This window comes from Mus caroli, chromosome 19 (assembly GCF_900094665.2).
Source record: "Mus caroli chromosome 19, CAROLI_EIJ_v1.1, whole genome shotgun sequence".
In the NCBI taxonomy this organism is placed as follows: Eukaryota; Metazoa; Chordata; class Mammalia; order Rodentia; family Muridae; genus Mus; species Mus caroli.
The window spans coordinates 7322224-7336638 of NC_034588.1; the positions used below are offsets into that span (position 1 = coordinate 7322224).

General features: G+C 48.2%; 1 protein-coding gene across 1 annotated transcript in view; it reads right to left on the reverse strand.

The window, feature by feature from the left end:
- The window catches only part of Fads2 (fatty acid desaturase 2), a 38414-nt gene extending 35816 nt beyond the window's left edge, over window positions 1-2598 (reverse strand). The window contains exon 1 of the mRNA XM_021152362.2: window positions 2069-2598. Within this exon, the coding sequence (XP_021008021.1) occupies window positions 2069-2275 (207 nt within the window). The 5' untranslated portion in view covers window positions 2276-2598. The remainder of the gene's footprint in view (window positions 1-2068) is intronic.
- Between the last annotated feature and the right edge of the window lie 11817 nt (window positions 2599-14415).

Sequence of the window (14415 nt, forward strand, 5' to 3'; positions counted from 1 at the left end):
ACATGCTAGCTGTTTCGTTCCTCTCGTGTCTGTCTGGGGCTCACTGTTTACGGCAAGCTTTGCCACACTCATCTTATTGGAATAGATGAGGGGTTGGGGGTGGCAGTGTGTGTGTGTGTGTGTGTGTGTGTGTGTGTGTGTTTGTCCACTAAGTGATTCTCTGCAACAAGCCCAGGGATCACATCTGCGGTCTACCCTGACTCCCACCTTACCTTTCCTATCATGGGACAATTAACATCCCAGACACCAGACTCAGAACCAATGAAAATGACACAGGAAATGTGGAAGAGGACCTAAGGCTTTCAGAACATAGGAGCAGGCCATCCAGGTATCTGCTGGGTTAGACCTGAACATAGACATTTGGAGAAAACTGAGTCAGGGAAACCCTAAGAATTTCCAAAACAAGGATGAAATACGTCTGGTTTCTTAAATAAACTGTAAAGTTCAAGGCTGTTGTTGAGCTTCGCTTCCACACAAGAAAACCTACTTATCACACAATATGGAATAATCGGATCAAACCAATCACATTTGTTGTTTTACTTTTTAGGAAACTTTTTGGTAAGAGCCTGGAAAGGGGAGGAGCCACAGATTCATGCACACACCAGCACCCAAAACAGTGGAAAGATCCCCTAGATAGGGGCTGGAAAGTCTTCTCCCTGGGAAACCAAGGTCTTCTCTGGTTGTGAGGCGGTCCAAGAGAGCTAGGACACTCAAGGAATGTGAAAAACTTACACTCTCCTAAGGTCTGGTTAGTATCGCCAGCCCCATGGGCATAATTAAGCAGGGTCCACAAGCAAGGAAAATAGTCTTTAGGCAGTATGAATGTGGCCAGTTTTCTCCTCAATCTGGAGTAAGATTTTATCCCGTTCATCAAACCTCCAGTCCATTAATTAGGGTATGGCTACCTAGGCTGATCTCAAAGAGAAAAGACATGGAAGTTAAGAATTGAAATTAACAAACTTGCACAAGAAAAGCCCACACTCGGGTCAGCATCCTGGCCTTTGATGTGGAGTGCGGTCTGATAAGTTTATCCCTCTTCTCATCCTCCTCCCACTCTCTTTCCCAAGCTCTCTCCAGCTACATCTTTTCCTCTGCTTTCAGCCCACCAAGAAAGGTGCCAAGAAAGGTCTGGCTTTCCTCTTTGACTTTGTTTCTCCTCTTACCCACCTGACTACACAATCACTTTATGGTTGGGGGTGGGGCCAGGCACGGTATGGGGTACTGTGCAAATATAGGAGAGCCTCCGTTCCACAGAGGTCTCAGAGACTTCAACAACCTCCATGAGTGCAAGAGGGGAAGGGCGATCCTGGCGGGATCTAATAACAGAGGGCCATTGAGTTGAATGTCCGATAGTAACCCCAGAGGCAGATGGACCTGTTGCCAAGCCAGTCTTAGATTCACCTTCTAGATCCCCTGCGGACCTGAATTTTGCAAATTCCTGCCCATTCGCCTTCCGGCAATTCCCCACCAGGATTTCCCAGAAGGCTGGCACTTGGAGTGAGTCGGGATAATCCTCGGGAGCGTGGGAATCTGAACTACTAGGCAGTCTCTGTCGGGCAGCCATTGTGGACCTTCTTAGACAGGAGTCCAAGCAGGAGCGAGTCCTGGCCAGGAACCAGCTTCCCTTCTCCGCCCCCTGGTCTGGCAGGAGAGTCCCACATATGGCTGCCCGCTCTCAGGCTCCTCTCCGCGGCGCCCAAGGGTGGCCATCTTCCACTTGGGGAGCGCCGAACACGAAGGCCGGAGCGCCCCCTTTGGAGAGTCCCAGGCTCCGGCTGGACCAGCGCGCAGCATGCGCTGTGGACATGCACCGGGCACAGTTTACCACTATTGGGGACTTCCACAGAGGTGCTAAGGCCTGGCGTCCAAAAGGCTCGGCCAAAGTCTCCCAGCTGACCCAGAGGAGAATGATTCCAGGAGGGAGGTGAGGGCAGTTGGTACACTTTCTTTCCCTGCTGAACGTCCTGCGCTCCTTTAAGAACCGGAGATCTGTTTGGCGCCCAGGGACCCCGGGCTCCTGACACCAGCCTGCAGCAGACAAGAGTGGCTGGCACCCCCAGACTCTTACCGTAGCATCTTCTCCCGAATAGTGTCCGATGACACGGTGGCCCCCCGGGTGCCGCTGGGACCATTTGGTAACGTTGTAGACCTTGCGGTCGATGACGAGCCACCGGTCGGTGCGCAGGTTGTGCTTCTGAATCTCCTCCCAACGGAAGGTGGGCATCGGAGCCTGGCGCTCGGTGCTCCCCTCTCCCTGGTTACCTCCCTTCCCCATGCTGCCTGTCTACCCGGATGCCTCGTGCGCTACGGCGTCCGGATGCCCGCGGCTCGCCAACACCGACGGTCCCTCTCCTGGCCGCAGTGTGCGGTCGGCACCCTCCTCGCTTTCGGCTTTTGTCTTCTACTCCTCCTCCCACCGTGCCTCCTCCCCTCGTTTTCGCTCCTCCTCGCCTTCACTAGCTAGCCAGTACCCCTGCCTTCCCTCAGGAGTACCCCTGGCTTCCCAGTGCCTCCAAGCGGTCCCCTTCCTCCGCCCACCCTCGGCCCGCCTGATGTGGACTTTTGCCTCCGGTGAAAACTCCAGGATAGCTCAGGGCCTCGCTGCCTCCTCCCCCCACCCCTCTGGCTCCCCCCGCTCCCGGCTCCGCATCCTCCCGAGTTCCCCGCCACCCGGGTTTCCACAGTGATCAGCAGAGCGCCTGCACCAATCAGGGCTCGTCGCCCCGCCTGCCATTGGCCCAGGAGGATCTTTCGAAGGCCAGCGGGCTGGAGCGGCGGGTCCGCGGCTTACCCCTCCCTCGCGCCCGGCCGCATGGAGTTAAGCCCTGCTGGGCGGCCGGCGACGTGTCTGACCTCCTCCTCCTCCTTCGCTGGCTGGAGCGGGGAAAGCGGGAGTAGATCTCTGAGAAGCTGGGAGGGGAGAGCGGGGGCGGCAGCTGGGCTTTTCTTTGCGCGCTTCAAAGCGCCAGCGCGCTCGACCCGCGCTCCAGGGATTTGCACCTGATGCTCGCACAAAGGAGGCGCAGCGGTTATGGTGAGCAACGCTCGGCCTCTGGCTGAACAAGGCCCCCTCCTGGGATGTCATGACTAGGTGACATTTTTGCCTGGCTAGCAGGGACTCAAGACTCCTGTATCTCACATTGTCTAAGAGATCCATATTGTTTATTGCTTTCCTGAAACCTTCCTAGAGAAAGGACCCAGGAGTGGGTCTCTGTTTAACCAGGGCTCTGAATCCTTTCATCAGACCATCTTGGAAAAAGAAAGAAAGGAACGGTGGAATCTCTGCTTTCTTCCTCGTGCTAAGTGCCGCGGGAGTGGCTTCTGGGGAGGGTGCCAGGATGAACTGGACACCTTTCTTGTCTTCGACTGAGAAAGAGTTCACAAGCCTGGTTGGGAAACACGAAAGCAATAAAAGCCCGTGATTGATTTGACAGTAGTGCACCACTTGCAGGCAAGAGAGACACTGATACCAAGGGAGTATAGTAGGAAGAGAGCCCCTATTCACTGAAGTCTCACCACAATCCCATGATATTGTTATAGCTAACTTCAAAATGAAGAGTCTGAGGGTAAGAGAGATAAAATGGTCAAGACATACATGCTTAGCTCGTGGCCCTGTTTGGCCTCTTCCATGACCCTTTCAAGACTTTGGGCTCCCTAGCTCCGCATGACACTGGTCCAAAGGAAGTACCTGGTGCAGGGGGTAATGCATTCCCATAGTCCATCCCATGGTATACTCCTCTCATTCTGTCCTGGCATCCATCAGGAGCAGCCTTTCTTCATTCCACAAACTCCAGACTCAAAGAGTGTTGAGTGAAGCTTTTTCAGCTTAGAGGAGAGGAAACAAACATCCAAACAGAACGACTTTCCCAAAAGATAGGAGTGGGTGAAGTAGGTGTGCTGGCCGTGTCCATACTGTCAACCATCAGAAACCTGAGGCAGGATATTGCCATGAGTTCAAGGCTGATCTGGGACACGACTATGCATAAGGAGCAAGACTGTCTTTTGTGCATGTTAACAATGGAATATAATAAAGTCAAGAAAGCTGTTTTGTATTTGTTTGTTTGTTTGTTTGTTTTTCAAAAGATGGATTACCACAATACACAGATAACTAATGAAATTTTCTTTAGAGTTTTAAAGCTCAGAGGGATGACTGACAGCTGACAGGGAACCCCAATAAGTGCTTCACAGCAGAAGCTTGGAAGGCTGAGAAAAGACCAAGTGAGAAGGCTCCAAGAATGGGCTACAGTGAGCCGGGCGTGGTGGCGCACGCCTTTAATCCCAGCACTCGGGAGGCAGAGGCAGGCGGATTTCTGAGTTCGAGGCCAGCCTGGTCTACAAAGTGAGTTCCAGGACAGCCAAGGCTATACAGAGAAACCCTGTCTCGAAAAACCAAAAAAAAAAAAAAAAAAAAAAAAGGGCTACAGTGGACTCCCAGTGAAGACAGGAGTAAACGGACAGCCCAGCCAGGGCTGCTGTGAGTAGAGTTCAAGTTGGTAACATTCCCACTTGCTTAGACAATGGAGATGAGCATTAGAAACCCACCAATCAAGGGTGTACTACGGTGGGACCTGCGGTATGCAAAGAGAACAGCAGGCTCGGGGCTTCACCAACCAAAAGAATAGTCACCAAATGTACTAGGCCTTGAGCTAGATTGCCAGAGTGGTGGTGCACACATAAAATTCTAGACTCAAGAGGTAGAGGCAGGGTGACCCAAAATTCAAGTTTATCTTTGCTACAGAGTAGGTTCAAGGTGAGCTCTTAAGACCCTGTCTGGAACAAGGAAGGGAAGGGGGTGAGAGGAAGGGTTGAAGAGATGGTAGGGTGTATCACGAAGCAATCCATGGATTACGGTTTCAGAGGACCCGAGTTTGATTTCCAGCACCCATGTTGGCTGGCTCACAAGTGCCTGTAATTCCAGCTCCAAGGGATTCAACACCCTCTTCTGGCCTCCTTGGGTATCTGTACTCACATGCACACACCCACACACAAGCGCACATCATTGAAATAGTTTCTATGTTTTTGTTTTCCCAAAGAAAGAAAACTACAGAGGCAGCTTAAGGCCAGAAAGGGATGCAGGCAAAGTCAAGGGAAACAGCTGGGGAGGGGACGAGAGCCTGGATTAGGCAACAACTATAGGAAGCTGACAGCACACTAGACGTGGCCTGACATTGTCCTCCACCCTCTTCCTGTTCCTCCCTGACTGACTGTTCTTCCTCCTTGGATGGGCTGATGAGACCATTTACCCAGGGAAAACCTTACAGTATCCAACCTACCCTAGAACCACTTTGGAAAGGGGGCTATCTTAGACACAGAGGGGTAAGTTCCTTTGACTTCTGCCTGTCCCTCAGATTCGGGCTCCTTGAACCTCCCCCCCCCCAGCAGCACCAAGAACTGAAGCTTCCTGGGACCCCACCAGGACATCATTGTGATTATTGATCTTTATCAGGAACAAGAGATCAGCTTGGGTGGCATGGAGCCCAGAATCGCCCAGCATGCCAAATGGGTAAAAGATCAGCCCCAGTCCTCACGTGTGTGGGGAGACAGTGCCTGTAGGGAAGGCTCTCATACACATGGTTCTCACTGAATGGGTGAGAACAGGTGTCCTTCTTGCCTTTAAAGGACACTCTGGTGGCTGCTGGAGACAGCTGCTCCATAAAAGGAAGCAATCCATGGATTGCGGTTGGGTTTAGTGAAAGAGGCTCACATCCTTCAACCACCCTGCATGTTGTAGGGTGTTAGGAAGGAACAGAAGGTATGGGACCTTGTGAACAAATCTAGTAAAGAGAAAGCTCAGAGGAGATAGCATTCTGCTGTCTTTCATCTCTGCTTTTCATTGTTGGTCAATATAGCTACATTGCCCCAATCTTTAAAATTCTCCCTCACGGTGCCTGTTTCTTATGTCCTCAAACCCCAACTCTAAACGCTTGTTTATTATCAGACCTGCTGCCTAGCCAGCCCATGCTTGCCTTACTTCTCATCCCCCTCCACCTCTCAGGTCAATGCACACTTTCCAATTCTAAACTGTGTTGGTCAGCTTCCAGTGACAGTAACAAACACTGTCAGGTCAGCCTAAACCTGGAAATGGTCTGTCCGGACTCAGTTTTAGGAGCTTCAGGCCATGTCAGTTGATCTTGTTGTTTGTGGTTTAACAACAGGACAGAACACATGCAAGAAAGAGATAAAGGTTATGAAGGGTCCCAGGGCTGAGAGATGGCTCAGTCCATAAAGTGCCTGTCACACAAGCAAAGGACACGAGCTCAGATCTCCAGCACCCACACCTGTCACACAAACAAAGGACACAAGCTCAGACCCCCAGAACCCACATGGAAGCTGGGATACCGGTGCGCGTCTGCAACCCTACTTCTGGGGCTAGGGGAAGAAAGATCTCCAGAGCTGGGTAGCAGGCTGCCCAGTCAGTGAGCTCTGAGTTCAATGAGAGGCTCTGCCTTCAAAGATAAACTGGAGAACCATAGTCAAGGATACCTGGTGCTAATCTCTGTTCTCCACATGTACACTCACCCACACATACATGCATGCACATGTACATCTACTTATACACATGCACTCTGACACATACACAGAAAGAGGGGGAGAGGGGTAGGGGAGAGAGGTAGGGGAGAGGGAAGAGGTTAGGGTCCTAATAGGCTTCACCTCTTAAAGGCCTTATTGTCTCCCTATAGTGCCACATTAGGCACTTTGAGTTTGACGTCAGCCTGGACTGTAAGAACTTATCTTGAAGTTGGGTGTGCTACCTACCACACACCTTAATTCCAGGACTCAAGAGACAGAAGCAGACAGAGAGGTCTCTGTAAGCTGATAGGTGATACACTCAGGATTTTGGGAAGTGACTCTATTTTTATGTAAATTATAGTGGGGGATGCTCTGCTCTCCCAACAACAACAAAAAGATGCACCTCTTGGTCTGAAGATTGCCATGGTTACCAGAAGATGCTATTCAGGCTTCCAAGGGAGGGAAGCAATCGATAGTCCTACCTGGATGAAGAACCTAGGAGCCAATGGTTGTCCAACACACACACACAACAGAAACAGACACATAAGGTTGCATTCATATATTTTTGCACATATGTACTTGTATATGTGTATGTAACAATAATATACAAAGAAAAGTTATCAATTTGAATGGGGGACATGGTGGGGAGGGAAGGTGGGTAGAGGGAGAAGGAGGAAAGAGGAGAGTAATATAATTATATTTTAATTAAAATACAAAAGTATATCCATCTTAATTTTTTTTAAAGAAAGAGGAACAAGAAATAAATGAGTGGCTGGGTACTAAATCCTAGAGTGCCAAGCTCCTTGCCAAGTCAGGAGGAGAACCAGACTGACTGCATAGACCTAGAGGGCATCCCTTATCTGTGAGTGAACACGTCAAAGCACGAGGGATAACGGCTACTCTACACACTCAGAGAGTCCTGGTGGGGTGAGGTATACCTAGTCTGCAGTTCTCACATCAGACAAGATCATTGCTTTTACACAACCCTGGGTCTCTGTCATGGAAGAACTCTGACACAATGGACAGACCACTGGCACCAGAGAGTCAGAGCCCTGTCTACATTCTGGGCCTTATTGGATGCATCATTCTGGACCAGATCACTTGGTCTATCTGAGCCTCAGTCTTCTCAACTGGAAAGTGGGTGTAACACCTCTCTCACAGGATTATGAGGATAAAATCAGACAATTAAGATGAGAATTGAAAACACTGAGAAGTCTACAGAGAACTCCTTTGCTGCTGCGGTTACTATAATTCTTGTCAGCAGGGTGTTGACGTTGGTGCTAATGTTTCTGTCATTAAGCTTTCTTGGAACAGTCACTATGCACTAAGGACTGTATTCACAGCTTTAAAACCTTCATCTGTTTTCCTCATAATAGTGCTGAAAGTAGGACCCACCAGTCTCATGTCACCAATGATGAAATAAGACTCAAAGAGGCTGCATAGCTTGCCCAAGATCCCATAGCTTCTAAGCAGTGGGGATTTGTGTGATCCATAATCCACACCATTTCTACTAAATCTGCCTGGATGAGTGTCAGGTCTAAACTGTAGGAAAATGGTTAAGCTTAAAACTATTCTTTCAAGCACTCAAGGATACTTAAGTTGCATTTTCAGCAATGCCAAGGGCAGAGTGAACAAGGCAGGCAACATCTGTGGATCTAGCAGCCTTCACTTGGAGAGAGCATGGCCCAAGAGACCTCGAGTTTTCCTTTCAAGTGCATTAAGTTCACACGAATTTGCTCATGTCTAAATATCATAGCTTTTAGATCTAGAAGGACCTGATTTTAAGATGGCTAAGGGCCAGCACAGTGATGGGATTAGCCAAGGCTACATAGAGATAAAGACCTGGACAAGGACTAGAAAGTCTGAGTCAGAAGTCCTAACTTAAAGGTCAGTGTCTTTGTATGTGTAGTGGTGTGTGTGTGTGTGTGTTTACATACACATTTATGTGCATGTGGAGCCAGAGGTCTACATTACCTGTCTTGTTTGATCAATTTCCACCTTCATTTTTGAGACAAAGTCTCTAACTGAACAGCAAGCTTGCCATTTTGGCTAACCTGGCAAACATGTGATATGTGACCCAGGGAGTCACAGGGATGGAGCTGAAGCAGAGCTGTGATCACAGTCCTGGGGGCAGGAACCTGCAAGGGCACATGGTGCAGGCAGGGCCAAAAAAGACATAGTAGTCATGGAAGCCTAGTGATGGTCTGGTTTTACCTTTAAAACAGAGGCCGGGAGCCGGGCAGTGGTGGCGCACGCCTTTAATCCCAGCACTTGGGAGGCAGAGGCAGGTGGATTTCTGAGTTCGAGGCCAGCCTGGACTACAGAGTGAGTTCCAGGACAGCCAGGACTGCACAGAGAAACCCTGTCTCAAAAAACCATAAAAAAAAAAAAAAAACAGAGGCCGGGGACATAGTTCAGTTGATAAAATGCCTTGCCATGCAAACAGGAGGGCCAGAGTTTGGTCCCTCATATCCACACATGATGTGATGGTGACACACACATCTGTAATCCTATGGCAGAAGAAAAGAGGAAAGCAGAATGACTCATGAGGCTTGCTGGCCAGCCAGGCTACATAATTGGTGATTTCCATGAGCAGACAGACAGACAGACAGACAGACAGACAGACAGACAGACAGGAAAAGAGAAAGACAGAGACAGGTAGACCAGGGATCTAGTGTATACAGCAGTTAGAAAATCCAAGAGGTTTCCCATGTCTAAGAACAGGATGGTCTATTCTGAAGCTAAGAGGCTGGTTAAAGACAAAAACAAAAACAAAATAAGAGTAGAATAATCTAAGCAATTTCACCCACTACTCTCTTACTGAAGAGATATATGGATCCTGGATACAATACAGAAGTGCTACAACATCCATCAGGTAACAACTGCTTCCATAGCACAAAGGCCTTGTCAGATCTGATGACCTGTCCAGATCCCCATAGAGCCAGCTGCACTGCTCAGCTTCAGATCCCACCCCTAGAAGTGACAGCGTCCTATCCTGGCCGAGTCATTTAATATCATTGGCCATCTTCATCTGGAAGTCTAGTGGAGCAGCTGACAGGAGACCAGTGTGATATTTAAAGGGCACCCAATGGAGGCAGCCTCTGTCTAAACTCCTCACCTTAACTGTGCCTCTCTCTGGGCTCTTCCCTCTCTTGTAAACCTGATGGTGTTGAGTGGGTTACCTGTAATCTCCTTTCCCATCTGCGATTCTGCTGGTGGCTTCAAATTCAAGCCACCACCTGTCCCATTTCAAGGTGGCTGGTTGATGCTGCAGTTGTGTGCAGGGATCAACCCATTGAGTCATTTGAGAGTCCTATCTGGTACCATTCTGTTAAGCCCTCCAGGCAGACCTGTACCCTCTCACAATTCCAACAGGTGGGCCAAATTAACTCCAAGCCTAGTGGACTCTGAAGTGCATTTCTTCTCTCTCTCTAACCCTGAGACCCCCTCCCAGCATCTGCACCCTCCCTCCTTGGGTTATACATCCTACGTTTAATGCTCACTGCCTGGTGCCCACCTCACTTTCATGGCTCTTGATTTTTTCCTATCCCAATGCTCACCCTCCAGGCACCTTGAGCTTCTCAAGTTCCCCAGACATGACTATGACCTCTTAGTTCTTAGTCTTACTCCTCCTGGCTTTGAAATCCAGTTCATCCCCTGGCTGTAGCACCCTGAATTACTGACTACATTACAAGCCTGATGCTCCTACTCTACTTGAAGACTCCATTGGGGAGTTGCCTCTATTTGATAAGTCCAGAGTTCCCTCTTGGGATCCTCTAATATGCCATGTATTTGTGTGTGTGTGTGTGTGTGTGTGTGTGTGTGTGTAAATGTATTGTATGGGTACACATGAATGTGGATAGTATGTGTTTGGAGGTCAGAAGTTTATCAATCAAGTGTCTTTATCTATCTATCTATCTATTTTTCTATTAATATCTATCAATATCTATCCACCTGTCCATCCATTTATCTCCATCTTATTTTTTGAGACAAGGTCTTTCACCACCTTCCTTGCTGCCTCATCCAAGAGCTGGGGTTACAGATATGCACTACAGCATCTGGCTTTTAAATGGGTGTTGGGGTTCAAACTCATGTCCTCACATTTGAGTGGCAGGCACTTTGCCAATTGGATCATGTCCCTAGCCCTAGGATAACAAACCCTTTCTGTATATAGTATCAAGATAACTTGCCCATCTTAAACAACACACTGTAAGTTCCTCGTGGGAAGAGACTAAGTCTGGCTCAGAGTTAAATTCTTGATGAGGATGCTTGTTAAACTTTTGTAGAATTTGATTGCAAAGAACTCTGGGAAAGAAAGTGAGATCATGCATCCGGCACAGCAGCTGGGATGTCCTGCCTTGCAGGGATGTGCTTTCAGGCCCTTGGAAGTGCACAGAGTAAGAAGTCACACCGTTGGTTAAAAAACTCCATTCACAGACCAGATTTACCTGTCAATTGATGTGTGTGTGTTGCCTGTTTATGCATTTGGCGTGGGTATGGGCACGTACACTCACATGTGTGTATATGCATTTGTGTCCATATGTCAGATATTGCTGTTAGGTGTCTCCATTGATTGATCTCTACCTTATATATTGAGGGGCAGGGTCTCTCACTTGAACCCAGAGCTTATTTATTCCACTTATCTAGCTGACCATCTTGTTTCGAGGATCCCATGCCTCAGGCTCCTGAGTGCTGGGGTTACAAGTGAACCACTGCATATGCCGGGCCCACATATGTGAGCCAGTGGAGAAGAAAGCCTTTATCACATAGCCAGGTCTCCTCAAAGGTAGGAGCTGGCTACTTGGATGTGTGACAATCACAAGTTGGAGTCTAAGGCCATTTAGCAAGAATATGTCTTTAAAAGAACCACAAAAGAGCCACAAGAAAAGAAAGAAGAAAATCCCAGCCTAGAGATAGAGCTCAGTTGGTGGTGTGCTTGCCTAGGATATGTAAAGTCCTGGGTTCCATCCCAACACCCCACATGCTTATTATCCTAGCACTGGAGAGATGGAGACAGGAGGACCAAGAGTTGAAAACCAACACAGGCTTCATGAGACTCTGTTCCCCCCAAATAAATAAATTCTGGGCAGGTGAAATGGCTCAGTAGGTAAAGGTTGCTTCACCAAGCCTGAAAACCTGAGTTCAATCCCTGGAATCCACATGGTAGGAGGCGATTTCTACACGTGTGCTTTGTTACACATGTGCCCCACCATACCAATAAAAAAAGATATATAATTTTTTTTAAAATTCCTGGTTGCTCTGTCAGGTATATGACTTAATGAGAACCCCAAGTGTAGCACACAGAGCCTTTCTTTGTACACTGACAGGCTGTGGGAGCCGGTCCTCTCATGGCAGTGAGGCACCATGGCTACTGAGAGGATAGGGGCAGACAGGGCAGGGGACACCGGGATGGGGTAGGAGCTATGAGCCACAGAAACAATGTTTGAAAAGTCTCAATGAAACCCATTACTTTGTATGTTAATTGGAAACAACAACAAAGCCACTTGCTTGCCTGGGCCTTGGGGCTGTGTCTACTCAAAGCTAAAACATAGACCTTTGGGCTCTGCCCACCAGTTGGCTCAGCCAAACAACTGAAAGTTATTTTTCTCCGTATTCATTCAGAGGCCAAAGACCTATGCTTGGCATGGGAGGGGAGAGGTCATGGCTGCTCAAACTGTCCAGGGAGAAAGAAATAGCTGTTTGGGTTTTAGTTTCTAATTCGCCATAGAATGAGACTTTCTGAAATATGACAAAAACAAATTGTTGGTGCAATGTCATAGAAAATGGGACAGGAAAATGTTAGATGAGACTTCAGAAGTGGAAAGGGGTAACAGAAAGATTAGAGCACTATTAGAAGGCTGGAGGGATGGCTCAGTCATGAAGAGCACTGGCTGCTCTTCCAGAGGACCTGGCTTCAATTCACAGCACACACACGCACATGCATGTGCACGTGTGTGCGCACACACACAGCTCATAACCACCTATAACTCCAGTCCCAGGGTATCTGACACTCTCTTCTGACTTCTTTGGGTGCCAGGCATGCTCAAGGTACACAGACATCCACAACCAAAGAGTGGGGGGAGAGAAAAAGAGAAAAAGAAAGAAAAGAAAAAAATAGCTATTAAGGAGGGATTCTCTTTAGAGCTCTAAGCATGGAAGTATGAATATAACCCAAAATGTATTATATCCATCAAAGTAACTTAAACAAGGGCCCACAAGAGGGCTTAGCAGTAAACACACTTGCCACCAAGCCTACTGGCTTGAGTTCAATCGCCAGAATTTATGGTCAAGGGGAGCTCCAACGCCTACAAGTAGTCCTCTGGCCTCCACAAGCATGCCTGCACTAACACGTGCATCACATGAATACACACGTACAGTAGTAATATAACATTTTAAAAGAAATTAAAAGACAACTAGAAGAGTCCAAAGGTTCATGGACTATAATGCTAATTGCCCTGATCTGATCCTACTACGTACACACTACACACATATAACATACTCCCATACTGCATGTCATACACATATGCAAATACTGCATCACAATTTTTAGTGTTTTGGGTACAGAGTCTTTTGTAGCCCAGGATGGCTTCAAACTTGATATGTAGCCAAAGACGGATTTGAACTCCTGGCCCTCCTGTCTCCATTTCCTGAGTACTGGGAATAAAGAGGTGTCCCACCACATTCGGCAAGTTAAGACATTTTTAAAAATGCAGAACCAACTCAGTATCTGAGCCCAGATTTTGTTATTTGCGTTCAGATGTAAAATGACTTCACCACATTGCTCGAAGCATTCCTAAATGCTGACTCCCAATTACAGCGCTTTTCTACTCTCAGACCGGCAACCGGCAATTTGTGGGAGGTGTATCCTGCAGACCACACTTTGAGGATGCCTGCCATGCTGCCACCCAAGGCCCCCGGGCTTCTGCCGCCGTTAGCCTGCTACTTAGGCACTGCCACAGAGGGTCCTGCCTCTTCTGGTACAGGACAAAGAAAACAAGCCTGTGAGCCACTCACTCATGACTTTGCTTCTAGACCAGGCCAAGGTGCAGGCTTTGAATCTGTGGGGTGGAGCGCAGGCAGGACAGTTAGATAATCTAAGTGTTTCCCCATGCATGGTCTCAACTAAAGGACTTGTCAAGGAGCACATTTTGACCATGTGGAAATAGAGACAGAACTAGTGGTATTTTGCTGGGCCCAACCTCAGCCAAAGGAGCCCTGAGGTCTGTCTGACCCTAAGAACACCCATTGCTGTCTCTGGGCCTCAAGACACAAAAGGCACAGAGGGAGAAAGAGTGATCTCTTTTCTGTGAGACACACTGCAGGTTAGAGGCAGTGAGGTCTGTAGGAAGCACAGGGACTTTGCTCCCTCGAGGCTTCTGGTTGGATGTTTAGACTGCTTTGAAGTGCTCAGCAGCAGGAGTAGATTTAAAAAAAACAAAAAAACAACAAAAAAAAACCACATTTGTTTATTTATTTAATGGGAGGGGGGCATCACGTGCCACAGCATTCACATGGAGGTCAGAGGACAGCTTTCAAGAGTCAGTTCTTGGGATCTGGGGAGACAACTCAGCAATAAAGAGCACTGGCTCTTCTTCCAGAGGTTCTTGGTTCAACTCTCAGCACCCTCACGGCAGCTGACAACTGTCTCTAATTCCAGCTCCAGGGGATCCAGCACACTCTGTAGGCAAAACACCACCGCACGTGAAATACAAATAAATAAATTGTATTTTTTAAATGTCAGTTCTTTCCTTCAACTCCGTGGGATCTGGGGATTGAACTGGGGTCGTCAGACTTTGCAACAAGCATCTTTATTGCCTGAGCCATCTCGTCCACCCAAGAGTGGACATGTATAACCACAGTGAAGAGATTTTCTGTGGCTCCCTCCTATTTCTAACCCCCAGAGGG